The sequence below is a fragment of the Rhipicephalus sanguineus genome, chromosome 2 (assembly GCF_013339695.2).
Source record: "Rhipicephalus sanguineus isolate Rsan-2018 chromosome 2, BIME_Rsan_1.4, whole genome shotgun sequence".
Taxonomy (NCBI): domain Eukaryota; kingdom Metazoa; phylum Arthropoda; class Arachnida; order Ixodida; family Ixodidae; genus Rhipicephalus; species Rhipicephalus sanguineus.
In genome coordinates this window covers 123,046,736-123,072,008 of record NC_051177.1, presented here as the reverse complement: position 1 = coordinate 123,072,008, position 25,273 = coordinate 123,046,736, and the positions used below count along the sequence as shown (strand labels likewise).

Genomic DNA, 25,273 nt, shown 5'->3' with positions numbered 1-25,273 from the left:
GCGACATTTACAAGTTCATGGATACAGTTAAGGTATAGGCTAATTTCTTACTGCTTCGATTTGTTTAATAAACGTTCCCTAGCCGCTTCAGTAAGCGACTGCTCTTTCATTCCGCCACCGCGAGTACAAAAGGCTAAAAAAAAAAATTGCGCCCGCTGTGGCCAGTATTCGAACCCGTCATCTCGCGGTCGGCAGCTAAAAGCCGCATTATCCGTGACGCCGCGGTACAGCTTCGCAGTAGCAACCGCCAGGCGGTCCCCGGCTCCACCGCAATAAACCATGTACCGAACGAGCGCTCGGTGAAAGCTGTAAACCGGTGCCGCTCGTATCGTGGCGGCGATTCGTGCGATGGCCGGGCGCAGTGGCCGCTTCGGACGCCACCGTCGCGCACGTCATAGCCCCCCCCCCCCCTCCCCTCTCTGTTTCTCCTCTGGCAACCCGCGCTCTGAAATCGCCGTCGGTGTGCACCTGCGCAGTGCGCTTTTCCGCAAGCAGAGTATTGGCGCGGAGAAGCTAGCTTTGCAGGAGCTCTCAGTCACACACTCTCACTCCCCTCCGCTTTCCTTTTTGTTCTCTCCCTCGAACGCGGCTCGCGCGCCCCCTGTACACGTCTATACGCTCTAGAGGGACGACTGCGCGCTTCGGGAACACTCGGCAGCGACGAGCGAGTCGGCTTTTCGCGACTTTTTTTTCCGTGCGGCATCGCAACACTCTTGTGCCAGCGCGACCTCCCGACCCTTTCGAGTGCGGGGCTTCTTTTTATCCCCTTTCCCGCTGCTTCTTCCTCCCCGCCTTCCCACAACCGAACTCGGGAATCCCGGTCGTGCACCGACGTACACCTCGCCGCCTCCATCGAACGAAGGGCCCCCCCGATTCCTTCCCGCCTCTGCCGACTGTCACCGCAGACGGGCGTCGATGCATCCCTCTTATGTGACCGGTGTTCCTCGATCTCATACAGGATGGTGCACACTAGGTAAGCGTCGACAGTCTTCGAGAACCGCCTGGCATTTCCCTTCTATAGGCAGCAGTTGTCGGCAGCGACTGCTCGTTCAGCGTAGAGGCATTTAGGAGTCCGTTTGAGAAAGAGAGGTATAGAGAGAGATTTGAGGTGCGGAAAATGGGGAGTAAAATGGAGAGGCAAAGGCGGCTTTCAAAAGGTCGCCTATACGAAGTCGTCGCGTTTAACGAACGATGTCCTAACGAACACATTACTGACACTCTTAGGACTATCGGCTTAAATCTGTCCGGTGTCCTTAAGCCTCTTCTCACTATTGAGTGAGGTTCGCGAAGCTTATAGAACAAAAATATATTGACGAACGGTAGATGCGGTTGTCTGTTTTGCTTAACCTACTGTGTCCTGCGTATACAGTGAAAACTAAAGTGTCAGCCTAGTAAAATGACGAGCTTTTAAGCATAAACTGTACGCTATAACTGGCGAGCTTCCTGGTTAACGAGAGTTCGCAATAAAGAAGTATCTCTGGAAACGTGATTCACAGAATTTTATTTCACGCTTATACGTGCGAATAATAAAAGGGAATTGACAACGTTTCCTTTAACTGCATTTCTCAGTGCGCGTCGTATCACAGAGACCGCGATAGCTTTTTTTTTTTTTTTACTTAGGTTCATTTAACACGATCGACATTCCTGTTCACACTGTTTGTGCTTCAACCTCAATAATATAGGAGGTTATCGCCCTCTTGCACAGATCTTTTTTTCGAAGAAATCACCATGACTTGTTGTGTGTAGATTCAAGCCGAAGTCACGCCAATGTCACTACATGTTTCAAACAATCTAAACAGCTCTTTTTACGTTTGACACAAGCCTTATTTTCAATCACTAAGCGCAAATGTTTGCTCGTAGCGGTCAATTTTCCAAAGTGCTGTACGGACCTTCGCGTCTAACGCCCACTGCAATTTTATTTGTTTTTTTTTTTTTCTTTTGGCGCGGTAGAGTGGTACGGGAGTCATTGGCTACAATCGTAACCTTCTTCTCGTCAAGTTTATTTAGTGAACACCTTTCAGTATGAGCTTTCGGGGGTCTCGGTTGCGGCTGCCATGACACATGTGACCAACTGAAGCATGCGCGTTATCCACATGAATCAACGCCTTCATCCCTGAGACCATAAAACGCAGACATCGAAATGTATGTCAGCTACGTTCGCACGGCGACCATGGCAGCCACGCCGCAGTGCATTGGTTGAACAGAATACACCATCGCGCGTTCCGATTGGATGCGAACACAACTCCCGAGGTTTACAAAGCAACGTGCAATAGCGATTGTCGCAGTGCGAACGTAGCCTGAAATGTGAAAATGCAGTGTTCTAGCTATGTGCATATCGTTTGAAAAGTGTTTACAGTGTCTTTACCTTCTACTGTATTTACACGAATGCGCGCCGTGAATAAGTTATGCCTTCTTTCGTGACGGAAATTCCTTTAAACCTTAAATTAATCATAGTTTACTTTGTAAAGTACCTGCACGTCGAGTGTGTCAAGCGCTACAGATTATGTTACTCGTGGCAGAAAGCACAAATGTTTCTGGACAAATAATTTGTCATGTTTACCAAAGTCGAGCAGTGGAGGTCACGGCGCCTGAACTTTTTACTTGCCCAAATCAATGCACCAACAATCAGGCACAACATCAGCAAATGCGATAATGTATTGCAAGGTTTCTATCGTAGCGCTCTTGGTTGAACAATATTTCCGTTTTTCTTACTGGCTGTCTTTGTAGTGAGAGACATCGTTTAATAAAGCAACGCACAGCGCTATACTAATTCTGAGGTCGGCTGCAAGCTATGTCACATTTCTCTGGAGCAAAGCATTGTGCTGGCGCCGTGATCCTTACATTCGTTTCATTCGTTGTCGCCTAACGGTGTCACGTAGTGATCACGTGATTTCGTGCTCCCCATTATCTAGCTTAACGTTTGTCAAGCCACAATGGTCCCTTAACAAGAGGGACTGCATGAGCCTCGCGAGAATCCGTAACATAGGTTCGTCCTCACCCAACCGCATCAGTCGCGAAGATCCTGCTGTGCCGAAGCGGACGACGTCGAAAGCAGTAGTTTCTTTTTTCCTCTCTCTCTCTCTCTCTTTTCGCGCTGCCTCTCTTTCCACTTACTAAACGACTGACGTCACGAACGACCTCGTGCGTGGTATCGATCCACCATTAGCTAGCTTCAGCGTGGCGGCCAAAAAGAGTCAGCCACTCTTACAAAGCTCGAGGTAAAGAATAATTGGCTACGCAATGTCCTCTAAAACATATCCTCCTTAGTGGCATATATTTTTCACATCGTCGTGCCTGTTAAACATTGTATGCCACATATTATTTAACCGCGCATAGCTTTTCAGAACATGGAAAAAATGGAAACCGGCACATCAAGACTATAAAGCCGTGATTTCTATTTAAAATGTACATAAAACAACAACTGACCTGCACTTTAAAAAAGTTTACACGGTTCAAAAAAGCACAAGGAAGGCTTCGTGAGTGTTCTGCTTGTGTAGAGACAAGTAATGACACATTGAAACGTGTTACCTAAAAAACGGAGCATTCAGAGCAAGTTTTCGCGACTGATGTACGGTGGAGAGGAATCCTGTAGAATTTCGTGCTAAAATTACTAGAGAAGTATCTGACGCTTCCATTATTCTGCCACACGGTAACGATGTCTAATACGTGGATTTATCTAAACTTCGTTCTTTTGGCTTAAGAGAGGCTCTTGTAGCTTCGTTTAGTACGATGTATTCGCCTCTGCTCGCTTAAATATTTAAGAATGTCTGCTTTCATATGCGCAAAATGCAAAAGAAATCTACCTACAGGATCGGTCACTTTTAGTAAAAACGCCTCGTTAGTAATCAAGACCCCAGGGAAGCTGATGTTTACCATAAACTTCAAGACACTTTTATTTCATCTCTTGAAATCATGACAAAAGTACATTTTTCCACGAAAGTAGAAGAAATGTTGCAGTTATACTGGCTTAGAACACTAATGAGGCGCTTCCTGCAAATGTGCTGGGCCTCGCATATGCGACAACACACGGTATTTTGGAGTTGATGACGTAATAAATTTGTAGAAAACGATAACATTGCTAAGTCGCAAGGCCCTCTCTGAAGTCATAGGAACGAAGTTTACACAAACCCACGTACTGTACACTCGTCTTTCACATGCCGGGTATGATGGGTATAAAACCCACCCATCATGATGGGCAGATTCACATGTTACGAATCAACTCATCATTCAACATCTCCCCGCTATGATAGGTAGATCTACATCTACCCATCATTCCGATGTTGGGAATGGTGGGTAGATGTCGATCATCAAGCGCCATACTTTCCTCCGAACAACACACAAGTTCAGGGGAGCACGGAGTCTTGAAGTGATCAGAAATTGTCGAACAAGGAAGAAACCAATGTTTCGGTGAAATGGCAGCATTCGTCACGGCAGCAAATGGCTTCGTAAAAGTTGTATTCATCCTCGTTCGGCGATTTCCCATACTTCCCTCAAGTAATCTTTGTAGCAAACTCTACGGTAAGGACATCATGCTCCCATGACAAGTGTCTTAGCGTACCAGGCGTCTGGTACACGTGTGTTTTCCTCCGTTCCTTTTCGTATTAGCACCCGGCTTCGTGGAAGCCCTCGGCGGATGGCACGCGCATGCTGGGTCACATGGTGCTGAAGAAGAACCTCCAGGAGGGAGGCAGCTCGAGCGCCGCCATCTTGGGCCTCAAGGTGGTTGGCGGAAAGATCCTCGAATCCGGCAAGTTGGGCGCTCTCGTCGAGAAGGTCAAGAAGGGCAGCGTCGCCGACACCGTCGGACACCTCAGGCCTGGTACGCACCACCATCCTCCTTGGATGCTGTCATGGACATTGTCGAATTCGGACATGTTCATCAAATTCTGTATTGACGCCATTTTCAACCAATCATAGAGGCCGTAGTCCGGACGTAGCATTGCTATGGACCAATCAGAAGTGACAAGATCCGACAACATGGCGGAATTCGACAATGTTTACAATAGCACCCCCGTTTTGTAGGCATACAAACGCTTTCGCAATTGCTTTAAGCAACTTCCGGCCCCAAGCAACTTCCGGTCACTTTTCCTATTAGCCTTGCACACCGGAACATGAAGCTACATAAGATACCCGCACGATCATCTCTGAAACCTTTGAATAAATATTCTACAGTTCCGATTACTGAAACCGAAACTATGTCCTTCCTGGACAATTACTCTTTACTCTACTGTAAGAGCTAACCAGGAGGACAGGGGATAGAAGAGCGCAAGGACGAATCAATCGTCAAAATAAATAACAGATCCTGCTGAAATTTCAGTCCCACTTTTCAGTCAGCATCAAAAGAGCCATTTTCTAAGCTAAAAATGTGAAATAAATCTCTAGTGATGTTAAAAGGACACTAAAGAGCAAAACGATTTTTCTCATATTAGTAAACTACTCTTTCACGATACCAAAAACACCCCACTTGCTGCGAGAAGACGCTTAGTAAGCGAGAAAACGCGCCAAAACAAAATGTAGGTGGCGACGCCATGATGAAGTTTCCGCACCATTCGCCATGACGTCACATGTTTTGACGGCGCCTACTAGGGACAACTTAATTCCAAATCGGTAAAAATGAAGCACTTTGTCCTCTGAGGGGCCATAGACTTAACATACCAAGTTTCCGGTAATTCTGGTGAGCCAGTGGCGTCAAAATACGATAAATACACTTTGAAATTCGTGACGTCACGCGGGGAGATTTAGGCGCGATATTTAAATATGAAACTTTGAACTTGATTTTCTCCTCTCTTAATAAACCTATGATGGTGAAATTAACGACTTTACAGAACTCAGAGCACAATTTATTGATCTAAACCGATTCATTGTTTCTCTTTAGTGTCTCTTTAAGTAAGGCATAAAAAGTCTCATCTAAAACTATGATCAAGACGTAGTATACACAAGCAGACTAAACGTGCATCAGTTTGTCTGAAGCCGGTTTTGCAAGGCCAGCCTCACTTATCCCCACAATATACTAGCATTCGTTAGTACTCGTTAGAACTGGTTAATGCTGTCGAAATATTAGCTAGTGTTGGCTGCTGCGCCAACACTAGCTTATATCTACGCCTATCGAAAAATCTCATGATACATCTGGCGCGTATCTAATATTGTATCAGTACATATGATCATGTGTGCTCATATGTTCGCACGAGATCATTGGATATGCGCCATACATTCCATGCGTGTCATATGAGATTTTTCGACAGGGATGCAATAAAATACTACACGTGTGCCTTACTCTGCAAAATGCTTTGCATACTGCGTCTTCCTTAGCGAAACTTGCAGCAATGCTTTTATATCACCACTTTTTCTTTGTCTTCCTCGGCTATTTGTTTCGCAGGAGACGAAGTCTTGGAATGGAACGGTCGGTCACTTCAAGGGAAAACATACGAGGAGGTCTACGACATCATATCAGAATCTAAGCAGGAAATGCAAGTCGAGCTCGTCGTTTCCAGGCCACTCAGGTAATATTCACCAAATGTTCCTTTTTTTAATATCTTTACTTGACTTACAAAGACAATGCAAATAATTATTGCATCACCTGAAAAAAAGAAGTTAAGAATTGTACACGCGCTGGTAACAGTTTACTAAGTCGTCTGAGCAATCACAAATCCGAGCTCGCTCTGTAGCCTTCCTTTTGCCTAATTGTACTCTCTTTTTTTTAATTTTTGTGTTTTGTGCGTCTAAATTTGCAGCGATGCTGGAAGAGGAGACATATCGGACAGAAATATGAGGAGACACGTTTCCGGACCCAGCACGGGGAGCACCGCACGGCGAGGTGTGTATGACGAATTTCATAACGAATTTAATAACGAATTTCTCTATCATCACACGCTTCAAAGTTTTCGATACAGTGTCTTCGTGGACTTGTTCCGCCAGCTTTGTACAACCAGGTGTGATGGCGTCGGCTATAATGTCGACGGGTAACTTAATTGTGACCGAATTTCAACTTGCTTCGATCGAGTAGAGTTCATCCTTAGGTAGCTGCCGCATTTTCTCGCATAATACCCGCACTGCCTAATGTTGGCGAACTGTTAGCTAACTGATGGCTAGTTGTTGGATAATTGATGATAAATAGTCGTTGGATAACTGATAACTGTTGGCCAACTGTTGGATAGCCGCTGTAATTTAACAGCCGTTGTCTTCATTTAGTCTCAGTGAGTGGTTGAGTTGACTGTAGCAACTTTTTATTCCCCAGTCTCATCAGCCAGCCAGCACAGGCTGCAGAACATGTAACCACGTACTTTTTAATGCCTAAGCATTAGCAGCGTTGTTACATGCGAAAACCGCCGGAAAAGTGGGCCCGCGTTGTCCCTTCATAGTGGTTGCGCACTAGCAGGGCCCCTTAGCGTTAAAGTAGAAAGAAATTGGCTTAGTAAACGAATAAAAATACAACGTACCAACATGAGAAATTGTGTGGCCTTGTGTCGTCGTCTAGCGCTCTCAGGACAAGCAGTGAAATGTGACGACGGGCTCCATCGTCAACGCTTCTGTTATATTAAATAACCAGTAAAAAAAAACCAGCTTCAGCATCGCTAAGGCGCTCCTAGCTACTTCACCAATGAACCGTAACTTTATTATACAGTATGAGGATTCAGTTACGACGGCGCCTATGTTCTATAATCGCTGTTTCCTTATGAAACACTTGACCAGCTCTTGTTTCATTTGTGCACTTTCTTTTTCTTTCACCGTGCTCGTCCTTTGTGCAGACGTGAGGAAGCACGACTACTCAGACCGGAGGCCCAGCGTTACGGTGACGCCCGGCTCCCCCACGTTAGGCCACAGACCTCGACGTTCTCCAATACTTGGCGGACGCATCCGGGTGAGTCAGCCAAATCCCACCCTTTATCACCGTCCCCTTCTCCCAGTCTCTTCGGATTTTACGTCTCCTCATTGCGTATTTACCATTTTTCATACTCTCTTTAAGGGGCACTAAAAGAGAGAGAGAGAAAAACAAATCTTCTAGGAATAGTAAATTACCCTTTCGCAATTGCACAAGGCATTAACAGCGCGAAAAAATATAAACGAACGACCAAACGAGGTGACGCAGATAGCTTCGTCATTCGTTTATATTTTTTCGCGTTCTTGATGTCTTTTGCAATCGAGTACCAGCTAGCCTAAACCTTCGCGTTAGTAAATTACCCTTTCATAATACCCATATATATAATATATATATATTATATATAATATATATAGTATAATATTATAGATATATATATAATATAATATATATATATATATCTATATATATATATATATATATTATATATATATATATATATATATATTATATATATATATATATATATATTGGTGGCGACTCCGCGTTGAGGTTCGCGCACTCAAACGCGTCATAGATTTCGACGGCGTCCGATAGAACCTACATAAGCGTGAACCGTCGGGCTAGTTGGTGCGACATTTCTAGTACGTAGAGCTAGTTCGTACGCAGGAAGTTACAGTGCGAAACCATGCCTGTATAGTGCAAAAGGTGTTCTGGCGAATATATTTCACATGTGTTCTGAAGGCAGCGTAGTGTAAAGACATCTGAACTGCTCTTAATTAATTCAGTGGTATTTTTCGCGCAATAAATGCTTAACATCAGTTGTATAATATACGAAACTTCATTTAACACTTAAATTAGCTGGCATTTTTAACTTAATTTCATTTAAAACATTATTTGGTTATTCGTACAGCTGTAAGCTTCCCGGCTCACTTGTTGTTCTCCATTTTAAATAGCTTACATTGGGAACTGATGGTATTAACGAAGTGTGCTTCCTAGAGTCTACTTTGGCTTCGTTGTCTTTTTATCGGTGTATAGTTCTTTTTCCCAGCGGCATGTACTGTTACTGTGTTGTTAGAACGCTCACTGGGACGCAGATAAATTTATCATTATTATTATTAGTGATCGTAAGCATCCATACAGTCATCATCACCACAATCAATCCCTGTCAGAAAATAGCCTCAAGCACCATATCCCGTCCTTGGGAACAAACTGTACATGCGCCTGGCGCTTAATTAAATTGTTTCCGCCATTGCAGGCTATATCAGAGAGGCACCTGTGTTTAGATCAGTACTAAGTTTCTCTACACAAGCTGTAAACTCCTAGCGTAAAGCGAATGAAAACACGTTGCTATAAGAAAGCCTACGCACAAATGATATATAACTGGTATACGGCAGCTTTTGTCAGTGAGAATAAATTATCTTCCTCTTTCTTTTTTCTTTACTATTGAAATCGGCAGAACAAATGGCGCCGGAGATGTTTGTGCTTCTGCCCCATCTCACTGCAATGAGGCTGTGAAAATATCAAGTCTTTCAAACACGCGCACTCACGCACGCACTCACATTATAGCAGGAGGTTAACCGCACGCTTGAAACTAGCCGTCATATGAACACTGAAAAAAAAAAGGAAATGAAAAAGAAAGAAAAAGAAAAAGAAGAAAAAAAGAAGGAATGTAGTACGACATTAAGCTGTTTCAGCGTCACTCGAGGATTCACACGAACGAAATCATAGTGTATTTCCATTGTAGCCCTTTAAGCTTTCGACGGAAGGAACTAACTCCGCATCGGTCACCTTGAAGGGACACTAAAGAGAAACAATGAATTGGTTTAGGTCGATAAATTGTGCTCTGAGAACTCTAATGTCGGTAATTTCGCCATCATAAGTTTATTAATAGAAGAGAAAATCAAGTTCAAAGTTTCATTTTTAAATATCGCGCCGAAATCTCCCCGCGTGACGTCACGGATTTTAAAGTGTATTTATCTTATTTTGGCGTCATTGGCTCAACAAAATTACCCCAAACTTGGTATGTTAAGTCGATGTCCCCCTCAGAGGACAATGCACTTCATTTTAACCGATTAGGAACTACGTAATCCTTAGTAGGCGCCGTCAAAACATGTGACGTCACGGCGAATGGTGCGGAAACTTCAAGGTGGCGTTGCCACCCACATTTTGTTTTTGCGCGTACTAAGCGTCTTCTCGCAGCAAGCATGTGTTTTTGGTATCGTGAAAGAGTACTTTACTAATATGAGAAAGATCGTTTTGCTCTTTAGTGTCCCTTTAATTTGACATTTTTCGCGTGGTACGGTTGGGAAACGTAAACAACGTTAGGAAGCTTGTCTGTCTGCCCTTTGCACTTGGGACTTTCCGTCGAAAGGCACAAACAACAGCAGTCATATAAGAAAGAAACGTACGAGTCCGCGCTTGTGGCGTGCAGCAGCGTTCTACGGTCCAAAACGGGTTGGCGAAAGCAAAGTTTACAATGTGAGTACTGTGCACTACTGTTGTGGGAAATATTTACACTCGACTGCTGGTTTTAAGTTCAAATGCGAATGCGAACGTTTATCCCTGCCAATATTTACACGTGTCTCCACTATTCGCCCAACCGGGAGAAAAAAAAAAAAAAACACATCTTGTCCTGAAACAGCTCACAAGGGCAGATGCTAACCAATTGCGATACTGGAGATTGTATTTGCGAAGGTGACCAGGTCTATATAAGGTGCGTAAATAGCAGTTTCTGAAATTGAATCGAATACGAATAGCGCCAGAAGGGGAACCGCATAAGAAAATAATATTACCGGATCTGAAATGAATATTTTTTTTTTCAAATATAGCTTGCGGATAATATACATCCCTGCTCACCATTAATATCAAACTGTTTTCACATCGTGGCCAATACAAATCGATTAAGTTTACGTCATACTGCACATTAAAAAGTACGCTCCATTAAAAGGTACCTATGGAGCATTGTAGAACTCCTAACTGTAGGCAGTTTGTTCGCAAATTCGGGTATTTCGGAGTATCCGGACATACGTTATTACATAATGCGCCGTCTGTGGTGAATGCAGGGGGAAGAAATTCATTTCTTCGTACAGTCACAGCAGGTGGTGCCGCTATGTTGCGCACGTAACGTATGTTGCAATGAAATGTTTTTAACATTTTATTCGATGAGAGTATACATGTTCTGCATCTATAAATAACTTATTAACAGCCCCAACTTGCCAATATCTTGTCTAGCCAACGTATTATTGTGAATGATGGCGTTTAGACAGAAAAAAATGCAGGTGTATGAGCGGTATACAGCTTGGCTGCCCCACTGTTAAGAGCTCTGTAAATACGGTGAAACACATCGTGCATTTACTTCAGTTGCATTTTTGACCTTTCACAGTCGACGAAGCAGCGTCTTCAAGAACTTTTTTTTCTTTTTTTTTTACAGCAGAAACCATCTGTCGATATTTGTCACAGCCAACGCGTGTGGAATATTCTGTGATGATGTGTATTTTAAAATATTTACCTGCACCCACATTCCATCAAACGGCGACTCGGCGACATTTAAAATAATCGTTTTTCTGCAACAATACCTATTTGAGACGAAGACCGCGTAGAATAGCCCTATGTTTGATTCGTAATTTTTTTTTTTTCAATTTTCGCACACCCCTATGGTAACTTTACGAACTGAAAGCTTTGTGTAATGATATCCCTTGTCCGTGAAATTACATTATTTTTTTAGCATTACAACATCCTTCAAATGAATGACTCATGCGTATTTTCTCCCTTTTTTCTCCCTTTTCAGATCAAACTCTGGTACGATGCTCAATCCCTGCAGTTAGTTGTTACAATTGTTTGTGCCACAGAGCTTCCACCGCGATCTAATAACCAAGCCAGGAATCCCTATGTAAAAATGTTCCTGCTCCAAGATAGAAGGTGAGTCGTGCTCTACGTCACGCGTATTTGACGTCACATTTCCCGCACTTGCGACCCGTATAGCTTAGACCTTATCAAGTGGTTTCGATTCATTATGAGAACTTAATGTCGGTTTTAACGCATGCTCTAAATACCACTTTTAGCGTCATTTCGTCGCCCAAGGCAACAGCTGCAAACGCGCGGCATTCTTCTCAGGGTACCGTATACACAAATAAGCCCTTTACTCGTTTATTTAATTTATGTATCATTTTATTTTCCGGGTTTTATGCGCGCATTTTTCTCATTAGGGCTCTTTATTTCCTTTAGTTACTGAGTGATATTTTCTGCGCTCAAAGTACCTCCTACGCGGATTATTTCCAGATCTTCATTACTGTAGTAAAAAACAAAACGTCAAGTTGACGTTGATAACGTTTAGCACGATGTTTAGCCCAGCAAAATAAGAATGGGCTGGCCATAAATGGTGCATCTCGCTGACGCCTGTCCCTCTCTATTTTTCCCTGCCCAGTGAAAAGAGTAAAAGAAGAACAAAGACCATCGCCAACACGAATGAGCCCAAGTGGAACCAAAGTTTCGTGTACGCTCCACTGCGGAAAAGTGACTTAATAAACCGAGCCCTGGAGGTGACCGTCTGGGACTACGACCGATACGGCGCCAACGATTTTCTCGGAGAGGTCAGTGAGTGCTTGCTGTCGGCTGAAAACGCCTAGCGCGTGAGTGGAGATCGGATGCGTGGGCACTCTTTGCGGGAAAACAAACAAACAAAAGACGCACCAAGTTGTTGAGTGGCAAATGTACTTGGCACATCAAAACGCCTCTCACTGTTAGATGTTATATTCTGCAGGCTTTAAAACATTTTAAAAAAAACTCGAGACCGTCGCACTTTGTGAAGGTGGGTGACCAGTGGAGCTGACGGGCGCGCTCCAACCTCTGCTCTCATCGCCGTTCTTCGCAAGCTTAAGTTGAGGTGCATCTCCCACTGTCTGCATTCAATCTCAATACAATGATTGTCGACCAATTTTCCGAAGTGTTTTTGTTGTTTCTTCCGTGTGGTATATATATTATATATATATCTATATATATATATATATATATATATATATATATATATATATCTATATATATATATATATATATATACACTTTAAAGGTAAACATGTTCGAGAGAAATCTGTCTGGCTGAGTGCAATTATAAGAATAAGAGGACTCTCCAGCCACGTTTAGTCTGTAGTTTTTAATTTTAATTTTAAAGAACTGACCCACTTTTTTAAGATTAAGAAATATAGACTAAACGTGGCTGGAGATTCTTTGTATTCTTATATATATATATATATGTGTGTGTGTGTAGTGTATTTGTCGACGTTTCGATCGGAGATGGATCTTCATCAGACGAAATTTACCAGGCTTCGATTATGCTCTTTTATATCGTAGTCCTCGGAGCCGACAGAGAGAAAAAAAAAGTAAAAGAAGTAAAGCACAAAGTTAAAGAAAAAGTAAAAAATTGAGGAAAAAGAAAACAAAGTCGCGAACAGACCACGTGCACATACTTGGACATGTCCATCCAAGCGCATCGAAGCCTGGTAAATTTCGTCTTGATGAAAATCGGTCTCCGATCGAAATGTCGACAAATAAACAGTTTTTAGAAGCGTATATATATATATATATATATATATATATATATATATATATATATATATATATATATATATATATATATATATATATATATATATATATATACACACCAACTGAGGGGGACGGCGAAGAAGTAAGCGATTTCCACTATTGTATTAAAAGTTTGGCGCTAAAGAAAGATGTTTTATTCGGGAATGACGCGTATGATGCGGGTGCTGAAATTGTGCCGTCCCAAGTATTTATTTTTTCAAATTTCTTACAGGTTGTGATTGAATTGGCTACGGCGCCTTTAGGTGGAGATGGCGAATGGTACCCCTTAACCAGTCACGAGGAAAGCTTAGGTGTACAGTATGTAAGTAAAGCGTTTAAGATAATATTATACGAGCGTGCGCGGGTACATGTCGTGCTTGCGTGCTTGAACAAGCACGACACTCACATTTAGTATAACAGCTGGCCGCAAGAATGAAAATACCTACCAAATATGATCAAGGTTTTTGTGCATGCTATAGAGTATGTTCGGAGGAAATATTCTTAAAGCTCAAATGCAATGTCGAAATCTTTCGTTTGTTTGTTTGTTTTATGCAATGTGGACATTGTAGTCACGTCGGGCTGTTTCGTTATTGTTATTTTACGCATGAGCGCGCACTCATGCAGAGGTCATGCGCATTCATGATGGCTAAGTACTATTAACGCTGAAAAATCTCTAAAACGAAGTAGGTAAACGTTACTTCACCATATCATTAGGAAAGGGGAGGTCTTGCGATCCTCCCGATGACCCTTACTATGTCGCGCGTACTTGTCTGAATGAACACGCATCGAGCAGCGTTATTTCTATACCGGACCCGAAACGAACGGGCAAACATATTTCATTTGCTTGTTTCGCAGAAAAATCGCAACATGTACCTGGATACGGAAGGTACGAGCTCAGTGACGTCATCAGATCGCCTCTCACCACCATCCACGATATCAAGGCTCTCCGACAGCGACCTGTCCGAAATTGACTACGACGATGCCATCCCCATCCTCAGAGGTACGACCGCTATCGGATATAAATGAACGTTGTTTTGTTGTAGTCGAGCCGAGTCTAAGGTTTTGGTGGTGAATGCATTAGTGTGGATCTGTTGATGTGTTTGATGTGGGCTACCCGCATGTGGCCAGCGTAGGGCGTAGTTCTCCGGTCGAGCGGTCCATCTCTCCCAGGTGTAGGATTCTGAGGGTGGCAGGTCTTTATTGACGTTTACAAAGTGCTGAGAAAAGAAGATAATGATCTCCAAAGGGCCTCTCGCCGAGTAAGTATGGAGTGCACCCGGGTACTTGCCACACACTTGACTCGCTGGTTTGCCTCGTTGGCTTTTGTTGTATATGATGCTGGATAGCATCGCTGATTGGGTAGTGTAAGTGTAGTCTATGGGCTCGACGGATTGGTGGAGCGTCATCTATGGTGTGCATCTGTGATGGGGATAGTACAAGTATGCATCCATTGCCGTCGTCGATGCGCAGACCGTCGCAGCCTGGAGGGCCCGAGCCTACCAGCGTCGGCGGGCAGCCCCCCGCTGGAAGAGGAGTTCGGCGAGCGGCCCACGCGTCGGGACATGCCTCACCGGCGCCACCGTTCGGGCTCCGTGGTGCTCCCCGGCGGAGGAGGCAGGGAGCCGCAGCAGTCGCTGTACCGAGTGCCTTCCCGGTCGCTGGGCTCCGGACCCATGGGCGGCCGGCTCATGCAGTCCAGCTCCAGGTCGCTGTCGCCGCCGGACATAAGGTCAGCAAAGGACACACGCAGGCCTCTTCTCGTTCTTCTAGACGTTTGTGCCCTCCCTGTTATAGCATAACGTAGGAAGTACAACGTTGCATGGTTTTCAATGGGTTTTAAACAATATGTGCACTAGCAGGTCAGGTCTTTACCAGTAACAACATCATCATGCCCACACATGGTTGTTTCTACGAAGACTAAGTAATATTTAAACAGAGTCATTTTGAAATAAAACGGTGGTTCTGCTGGAGACATGCCGTCACTGGTGATGGTCCTGTGTTGAGAGGTGACACATCGTAGTGAGTTGGTAAGTAACGAAAAACTTAATTAGCTTTCAAGCTCATAAGCTTAGCGGCTTCGCAGTAATTGGGAAATTGAAGCGAGCCCTCTTTAAAAGCCATAGTAGCTTTTGGATATGGAAAAACACCACTACCCTTGTGGGTAGTGGTGTTGAATTGTGGCACCACTGTGACCCACTCTCACTTGGCGCGAGACCGAAACTGGGAGGCAGAAACGCGCTCTGCGGCGCACCACGCTGTCAACAGTTGTGCAACGTGAGACTAACGAAGCCGCCGAGCGCTGATTGCGCGCCGTTCGTTGATGTAAGCAGCCACGTGGTGTGGCCACGTGCACACTTCGGCCTCCCCGTTTTGGCGGGAAAACGTCGTGCAAGTTACACTAGTAATCGCATTTTTCTAGGTCTAAAAGTATATATGGATTGTACAGGAAGCTCGCTTCAACTTCTCAATTACGATTAGCGCACGACAATCAAAGGCGTAGAAAATAATTATCTTGTTAATTAGCTAATATCAACAGGTCATGACGGCCACCTAACCTAACCTTCGATGTGCAACTGTTCGCATATAGGCATATCGCAGTATGTATAACTGATTTGACCAGTTACTGCCTGACATGGCGTCGAACAACGTGAAGTTGCGATAAGTTAGCGATCAAGGCAAATGTATGACCCACCCACAATCCTCCCGTCTTAAGAACCAGCCATGATGACGATGTCTCATTGGAGTGTACCTGTTGCCACAGGCCCCGGCTGCCTCCGCACGACGATCGCATGCCCGGCATGGTTGGCCGGGTGTCCCACTCCCTGGGCGGCACGCCGACGGGCACGCCTACGCCTAAGAAGCGCCACCTGCCCCAGGTGCCACCTCCCGGTGCGCGTAGGGCGCCCGGTACCAGCCGGGACCAGATGACCCTCGACATGGAGGAACGCGCCCGACAGCTCAAGCTCCAGATCAAGCAGCGCCGATCCGGCAGTAAGGGAACCCGTCATGTATGCATAATGGTTGTAGACTAAAGGTGTACGGCGACTGCCGACATCGATGTGCCTCGGCAGATGGACCATTGCATTGAGGTCAGAGGCGTAGCCAGAAATTTTTCTGGGGGGGAGGGGGGGGGGGGTTCAACCATACTTTATGTATATTCGTGCGTGCGTTTGTTTGTGAAAATTGAAAATGTTCGGGGGGGGGGGGGAGTGAACCCTCCCCTCGCCCCCTTGGCTACGCCCTTGATTGGGGTTGCCGCACGCCATAATCCACAGCCATGTAGTCCTAGTTAAACGACGAAACAATGAACGCAAACAATGTACATGCATGGAAAGTCTTTATAATATTTGCAACCAACACTTCAGCAATCCAGCTAGCTATAGATTGTTTATATATGTTTATTGACAATACCTTACAGGTCCATCGAAGGAAATTGGGTGGGGATTGGCTCACACTGCAATATATTTGTCTATAGTTAAACTCCTACGCACTAGCATGCGATGTCGTTTGTTGATGACGTGATGATAGCCTGAAGTAACGTGGTGTACTTGGCTGAGCTGGTATAGGCTCATAGTGAGACGTAGCGCGAAGAAAACTAGACAGATGGAAGAAGAGACAGGACGGGCGCTGTCCTGTGTCTTCTTCCCTCTGTCCAGTTATGATGATAACCATTGAGTGAAGCACTTAGTGACATGCTTTAGTATAGGACGCACTATTCAATGTGCGCGCATCGCCTCTTCCGACCGTGACGTGGCTGCGGCGCTGTTCGCAGCAATGACACCGGTCGGCATGTACTCGGACAGCGAGGTGAGCCTGCGACACCACCAGGCCCTGGAGCACGCGCACCACCACCACCGCGGAGGTGGCCTGCCCCCGCCCGCCCTGCAGAGGGGCCGTGGTCCCTCGCATCACCACCGGGGCGGTGGCAGCCGGCTAGCCGCCGGTCTGGGTCTGGGCGGTTCTATGCTCAGCCCCGAAGGGGGCGCCGAGGGCGGCGCCGCCGGCGAGAGCGACGGCTCGGAGACCAGCTCCGTGTCCAAGTTCTCCGTCACCAGTGCCTTCTCCACGCAGTCCGAGCGCCCCAGGAGTAGCAGGACGCTCAGGTTAGTGCAGCGCACTGGCCCGCTATCTACTAAAGGGGTATCATCAAGCATCTTAGAAACGTTACAGCACACACGGACGAGTACAAAGTGCAGAAACACAGACGGGGACCAAGATGAAGAAACTTTGTCGCCGCCTGTGTGCGCTGTAACCTTCCTAAGATACCAACTAGCTTACCAAGCCATCCTCGTGATCATCAAGCAGCTTCATGCTCCATAGATAACGAAACAATCCGTACCGTAAAGTCATGTCATCACGTAATTAGGCCAATGTTATCGCATTATAAAAAAAAATTACCTACGATTACAATGCTCCCAAGAGCGAAATTCGAGCGCAGCTGCACGCGTTTTCATTTCGCGGGTCCGTTGGCGGCGGCGGCGATAAAAAAGCTTCAACTTCAACCTCGACGGCGCTTAGCTCCTGTCGCGGTAGCGCAGACTGCAAGTACTATGGCGCCATCTTACTGGCGCCAGAATATTTAACAAAACATTTACCACTTTATATCATTACTGGTTACACAATGATTATACACACTCTTTGAAGGGTTCTGTACATGCGAATAATCCACTTAATTGATCGTGATGCTCCCCATTTGTTGTTTGAACGTTAAAATTATTAAAGATGGAGAATGAATATTTTTTTATGTTAATTGTAAAAGTGTCTCCGCATTCCGAAACTATACGAAGTGTATTCAATATTCTATTCGATTTTCTCCTGCCAGTATTTGATTCACCTTCCATTCGGTGACAACAAACATTCTGCACGCCCCTGCTCTGCGTGCTTTGCAGAACACTTCCACAGCAAAATAAGACTGCAACACTTGGTGCGCAGAGTTGATTTGATATCGCAATGGGGGCATAGGCCAGAGTTAAGCCGCGGGTAATGAATCGTTTGGAGAAAAGAGCTCGGCCACCTTAACAGAAATTCCTGAAATTAGAAGTGTTACTTTCGTTTACCGTTTTCAGTTAGAGGCGATCTTCTACTGTGGTATTTCTTGTGCTGACTGGATGCTCTCTCTCTCCACTGTTTTTTTTTTTTTCTTTCGCAGCGAGTTCACGACGCGCATGCAGAGCTACGGGCCCGTGCACCCGGTTCGCACGGCGCCCAGCGGCGCGACGCTGGGCCGCACCCACAGTGAAGAGGAACCCACCAGCATCGAGAAAGTGGACGGCAGCCTCTCGGACACGGCTGTCGGCTCGCTCACGGAAAAGGCCGCCGACCGGCTACTCAGCGCGAATGTTCGCCTTCCGCCCAGTGAGTACACAACGACCTATATACACGCTTTCATTGACGTCACCGCGGTCGCCATCTTGGAGTGCTAGCTGGTTGAGATGCTGCATGAACTCTTCCTCGAACGCGCGGAGAAAGAAACGGTGACATCAAGTTAGTGCCGGTGCCCCCCTCGCGTTCCTTTGTGTTCCCCCTTGGCGCGGCTGGCGAACAGAAGAAAGCGGGGAGAGCCAGGCCCGTAGCCAGGAATTTTTTTCGGGGGGGGGGGGGGGCGCCCACTTGCTGAAAGGTTTGAGTATTTGAGAAAACGCCTATTTTCGTTGTTTATTTTCGGTAAAACACCATGTATCATAAAAATTTCGGGGGGGGGGGCGGTCCCCCCCTGGCTACGGGCCTGGGGAGAGCACAAAAGAACGCGGAGACCGACCGACTGTGTGTCCTCCCCTGCACTGACACTCTCTAATGATATAAAAAGTCACGGTGGCCGCCATTGAGGTACCCAGCGCAGAGAACCTGTCTGTGAGGTGACGTGAAAACTATGTATACAACACCTCCATTGGCCTCTCATGAGCCTGTCAGCTATATTCATAACCAACCATACTATAGTGTATAACGCTGTATATAATGGTGCCACGAGAGAGGTTATGGTTTCATGCCACTTCTTTAAGATCTCTATAACCTAATCCTTAGATTACGAAAAATGCAGAATTACCCGCATAATAATATATAGTAAATTCTGGGGCATTACGTGCCAAAACCACGATGCGACTATAAAGCAGGCTGTAAAGCAGCTCCGGAAATTTCGACCACCTGTGGTTCTACACGGGCATTCAGCATTTCTCCTCTCTGAAAAACGACCACAGCGGCCGGGATCGTACCCGCGACTTCCGGGTCAGCAGCCGAGCATAATTCGCCTTTTATTGCGATAGCAATTATATGGACAGTCTCGACGGGTTTTTGCCGTCGCCGTTGCCGTCATGTCTCTCCCGTATAAAGTCCAAATTGATAAGATCCCTCCGCGCATCGTATGTTCAACCGCGGGTAAAAGCGCGCGCGCGAGCGGGGGCGACGAACGCGGCCGAAGCAGAGTTCAAACAAGACGGCCCATCGCTCGGAGGGTGCATGCGATAACATCACCCCGCTCGGGAGGCCTGCCGTCGAAGCAGACAGCAAACGCCCCGCCCGTCATTAACGAGCTTGAAAAGACGCATACACCCTCCGTAGCTCGGAGGGGGAGGGGTGTCGCGCGAGCAGGGGTGCGGTCGCGATCGCTGGCGCGCGCGCTATCTCGACAGTCCATCACAGCGGGCGGCTCGTATACCCTTCTACGTGCTGCGCTCTCAACGCGAAGTAACTATGCGGAGAGCATCTCTCCCTGGAGCGGCCGTATTCTCTTACACCAGCGTTTTGTAGTTACGCGAGATCGGATACAAAAGTTAGCTGCCAGCCTCACTTCGTATAACACTACAATTTGTTGCTATCGCATTCATTGTTTCGCCCTTGCGGTGAAACTGTTTGACTTTTTTTTTTCACGATGCCACGGCGCATGCGCTCTTCCCCTAGCGGAATAGTCGCGAAACGTATCTTTCATCTCGGAGGCTTTCCTTCTGGCGATACCGGTTGTCCCTGCCTCTTCCAAAACCCTACCGAAACGGCAGGGGGTAGCACAGGAAAATGAAAGAGGTGTATTATGCCGCATGAATACTGCGTTCTGTATCGCTTTCAGAAAGAAATTCGTTATACCCAGAGAGTAAAAATTATTCAGGAGGCGAAACGGTGCTCGCGCGGCCATGCACATAAAGTCAAGGCACCAGGCCCTCTGTCATACGAGTCGGCTCGCAGACAAAGTAGGTGCGTCGCCCTCTTAGCAGAGGCCCGCTGCCTCAAATATGGCAGCAATCCCCCGGCAAAACGTCTGATATGCTTTCGAGCACAGCACGACATGTAATTAAGGCAATATTTACTGATAAGTAACGCTAAAATATCCGTCACTTCTTTTTCACATAACAAAAAAAGATGGGAAAACTGTTAAAATATGCGACAATATCGAAAATTTTTGTGGGTCGCCAGCGTAGAACAAGTTAATGAAGGGAACAAGCTCGATGCATTGTATGTCGTGGTGAGACGAAACTTGCATTTCCTCCCCGCTCGACAGTGACACTTCCACGCCACCAGCTGCGGCCAGGCAGATTCTTCTCCTCAAGCACACTTTCCTCCGTGATTTTGCCTCTTTTATTGCGATAACAATTATATGGACACTCCAGGCGCATTTTTCCCGTCGGCGTCGGCCGTCGCCGTGAGGTTCTGCGTAAAGTCAAAGGGCGATAGCATCGCCGCACACGTCGTATGTTTTGTACGTGATTGAAAGCGTGCGAGGGCAGACAACGATCGCATTCAAGCTGAAAGGGAACGCGCCGGCCGTCTCCGTTGCGTGAAAGGCCCATAGGGTGGCGGGGGAGGAAGGGGCGGGGGGTCCTTGTCGTTACACCCCCCCCCCCGCCTAAGTACACAAGTGGGGGTGTCAAAGGAGGCAGACTCATGTATGGTTGACATCTTCATTTCCAGCACTAAAAGTACAAACACATAAGAGACAACACAGGTCAAGCGCCGATGTGTTTGTCCTTCTAGCACTAAAAATGAAGATGTCGTAAGTGTACACCAACTAGCCCAGCAACAAGTTCTGATTAGACTTGTGTGGTTGCTTGTGTCCAACGCAGGCCAGAAGAAGCGGCTGGGCTTTCGCAAGAAACGGTCGTCGACCTTCAGCGTGCACCGCAGCGAGGAAGTGGCGCCCGAGGAGGTGCGCCACCTGGTGCGGCAGGCCAGCAGCGTATCGTCCGACGGGGAAGGGAGCTTGAGTGGAGACAGCGCCACGTGGCTGCCTTCGCTCAGGCTCGCAGCCGACGGCGGCGAGTTCGCCAAGTTCGTCGACAAGCTGGGGCCCGGCCAGCTGGTAGGCCGCCAGGCGCTCGCCTCGCCCATCCTAGGCGAGCTGCAGGTCTCACTCTGCGACCGGCGCACGCACCTCGAAGTCGAGGTCATACGTGCCAAGGGACTGCAGCCCAAGCCCGGCGCCAAAATGCTGCCAGGTGGGGCCCACTCGCCGGTCACACTGTGCGGTCGAAACCTCGATACAACGAAAACAGACTTAACAGAGTCACGTTGAAAATTCGGCACTAAAGACGACACACAGATGATGGGAGAGAATGCAACAAAAGCACTTACCGCAAGTTGTAGTCGGAAGGGAGTTTGCACGTCAACTCCCTCCCGACTACATTTAGAACACTTAGAGACCAACCTGGTTGCTGTTCTGTAACAGCGGGGCTGTTTAAGCTCGGAGTAAGGCCGGCGTTGCAGAAAACTCGGTGGGTATGCGTCACAGAAAGCCGGTATGTGCCAAGCAGCTCCTCGCATAGCACAGCCATGCATAGGGAAAGAAATTGAGGGTGAGGAGGAGGGGAGAGGGTAAAGCATAGCACAGCCATGTAGTATAGCAAGAGGTGTGAAAGGGATGTGCAGGTGAGGAGGAGCGAAACAGGGAGGGGAATGCCACCAGCTCCATGCTGTTTCCTCGGTCTTCGCTCCACTAGAGCATAGCTGCCCCACATTTTTTCCTCTGGGAACGGAATGCAGGAAGCACATGCATCATGTCCTCTCCCATCATTAGTGTTTCGTCTTTAATGCTTAATTTTCTCTACGGATCAATACCAACTCACTCGGCTCCCCCTTCTTAGTAACAATTTGCTGGATACAAAGAATAACAGAGCATAACAAGGAAAATCATAAATATTTCTTATTAATATTAGCTTATAACAAATATATGCGTATCATAAATATTGAATAGAACGAAGAATATGTTTTCATGAAATATGTGACTTTATTATACGAAGAATCATAATTTATATTGCTCAAGTCAGAAAGCAAATGCCGAGACAAATGCTTGTAGTTTCTGCAACACATGTCCATATTAGGAAAGAATGGCTGCTCGCTTACAGAAAGAAGGTCAAAGGATGGGTTAATGCGCTAAATACTGCGAAATCTACTGCCCTGCGTATTTTTGTCAACAAATAGCCCACAAATAATAAACCTTCCGCACTCCAAAAAGCACTGTAAAGAAGAAAGAACTGTACTTTAATTTATCGTCAACCGACTTAACATAGTTTTGTTTTCCTGTTAAGGCTTCCTGCTGTGAAAGCTGCATCCCTTTGCTGCAGAGTTCTTCAAATTTATCAGAACTTCTCAGCCATCATTCGAAGGACAACTTAGTTAATTGCTGCCACTCAAACGAGTACAGAGGTTATTGCAGTGGTCACAATCATGTATGAACAAGTGCTCAAACACTGGCCAATAAAGGAATGGTGTTACCTTAGGGAAGTGCTGCGAATGTGTGACAAATTATCTCCTAAGAGGTAAGAAATATGAGTAAGCAGACATACAGAGAGTGGTCTATTGTGGTTTGGTACAATGCAAAATTTAGGAGTTGCAACTTGCGATTGCAGTGGGACTTCTCGTTACCTATACAAAATCGACATTGCTATAGTAGTACTAAATTTAGTACACTTATTGTAAATATGTAATTACAAGACTAATTGTCCAAAAATATTATCAGTTGCTATCTTGGTAAAGTTAATTCACTCAACTCAGCAACCCTGCTGTTTGTGTGTGCTTTACAAGTAAAATCCAGTCTGCCAAATGAAAAATGAACCGACGACACAGTGACTGTATGCCCTACATCTCAGCATTAATAAAGCGTCCAATGGTTACACAGTGCTCATAAAACATGAAACATTAGCGTGGATATTTATTGTACAGGCTTTTTGTTTGCTTGCATGCTTTTAACTTCATGAACAATCTGCAAAGTACTGCATCTCAACTTTTGAAGTAGATATATATATGTACAGACTAAGCATTCCTGGTGAATGTTTGACTTTCTCGTCTTCATTTCAGCACCTTATGTCAAGGTGTACCTCATCAACGGCAGAAAATGCATAGCAAAGGCGAAAACGGCAACAGCTCGACGAACTCTAGATCCACTTTACCAGCAGGTGCTAATATTTAACGAAGATTACCGAGGTTGTGTCCTTCAGGTAAGAACCTTTGCATCTTTTCCCAACTTCCTCAAAGCGGCAAGAGCAGTCGGCTCTAAAACAGAGTACACTGTATGGTCAAGCACTGATTTTGTTCAGCAACCAAGTGCTCTATAATCTGGCTTCTGAAATTATTGACGAAATTCTTCTGACTATATAATTACATACGGAGTCAAATCACAGTACAGTATGTGTAAGATATAAATTTAAAGAGGCTCCCCAAACTTCTCGAACACAGTCAGAAAACTCTTCCAATCTGGTATTCAAGGATCCCATGAATATGTGAGTTAGATGTGTTTTTGCATGACACGCTTCAGAGTTTACAACTGTGTCAAAAATAAGGAGCTAAACATTACCTGCTCTATGCTTCGCGATGTTGTCATCAAATACACAGTAAGCAGGCGTGGCAGATATTGGCCGATTTCATGAACCGCGCCAGTGTATGGGTGTCTGATCTCAAAGGCCACGTGCCTCATTGTGTGGGTACCATGATCACCCTCAGGGTGCCGCCACATATCGTGTGCATATCATGTGATATGCACATATGTGCCCACATGGCAACACCCTGTGGGCACATATCTGAATGTGCATATCGCATATCATATGCGCACATGTGTGAATGAGAAAGAGCAACCGATATGTTCCAAGAAAAGAGAAGAGAAAAAACTCAAGGCCACGATGAGTAGCGACATAATTATTGGGCAGCGCATTCCCTCCTTGCCCTCCAAACCACATAGTTTCCAGCACACTCGTGGCGACAAGAGGAAGGAAAATGTGCTTGTTTTCTGGAATAACTCCACTTATATTTAACAGATTTGAAAGATTTTTGTGGCAGGACACCCATGAGGCAATTGAGACCAATATGCCACTCTACATATGTTTAAAAGATGTTGCAGGGCCCCTTTAAGTGGGTACTAACTATGCTTTATATTTTTCTGTGCTTGCACTCTATTCTTTCAACCATGGATATAGTCGTCACCTTAAGGACACCAACGCGGTGTACGAACTTGAAAATACTGCCCATATGTACTGTATAAAACTTCAAACAAGACATTACTAAAAGAAAGAAAGACAAGAACTGCATATTGAGCATATAGTGGCATACTCAAAAGACCATGTGCATCCAGTGGCACCATGTAATAACAGGCCATCGCTTGTCTGGCAAGAATTAAATCAAATATCTATTAAACCTGTCTTTCAACAAGTTCACTAGACTCCATACTCTGTATGTGCTTGGGCTGAATGCTTGCCGGTTACAATTATACAGCACAGAGGTTCTGGATATCCAGAATATTTGCACTCGTGCTTCTGAAGCCAGGTACAGAGCAGCACTGCCTGCAGGCATGCAGTCTGCCTTAACCCTTCCTTCAGTCTGCAATATCATTCTCCAGGAAAGCAGGGAAGCTGAAAAAGTGCTGAAGCAATAAAAACTGAGAGCTCGGCTAGTGGAACAACA

General features: G+C 45.8%; 1 protein-coding gene across 4 annotated transcripts in view; it reads left to right on the top strand.

Moving 5' to 3' along the window:
- Positions 1-25,273, top strand: part of LOC119383616 (regulating synaptic membrane exocytosis protein 2) — a 242,646-nt gene that overhangs the window by 213,406 nt on the left and 3,967 nt on the right. For all 4 annotated transcript variants that reach the window (XM_037651873.2, XM_049412593.1, XM_049412592.1 and 1 more), the window contains exons 7-20: positions 4,606-4,819; positions 6,377-6,500; positions 6,732-6,814; positions 7,746-7,858; positions 11,607-11,737; positions 12,243-12,408; positions 13,632-13,721; positions 14,255-14,399; positions 14,870-15,128; positions 16,161-16,390; positions 17,172-17,502; positions 18,549-18,754; positions 21,448-21,819; positions 23,678-23,817. In XM_037651873.2, coding sequence (XP_037507801.1) covers positions 4,606-4,819; positions 6,377-6,500; positions 6,732-6,814; positions 7,746-7,858; positions 11,607-11,737; positions 12,243-12,408; positions 13,632-13,721; positions 14,255-14,399; positions 14,870-15,128; positions 16,161-16,390; positions 17,172-17,502; positions 18,549-18,754; positions 21,448-21,819; positions 23,678-23,817 — 2,604 coding nt within the window. The remainder of the gene's footprint in view (positions 1-4,605; positions 4,820-6,376; positions 6,501-6,731; positions 6,815-7,745; positions 7,859-11,606; positions 11,738-12,242; positions 12,409-13,631; positions 13,722-14,254; positions 14,400-14,869; positions 15,129-16,160; positions 16,391-17,171; positions 17,503-18,548; positions 18,755-21,447; positions 21,820-23,677; positions 23,818-25,273) is intronic.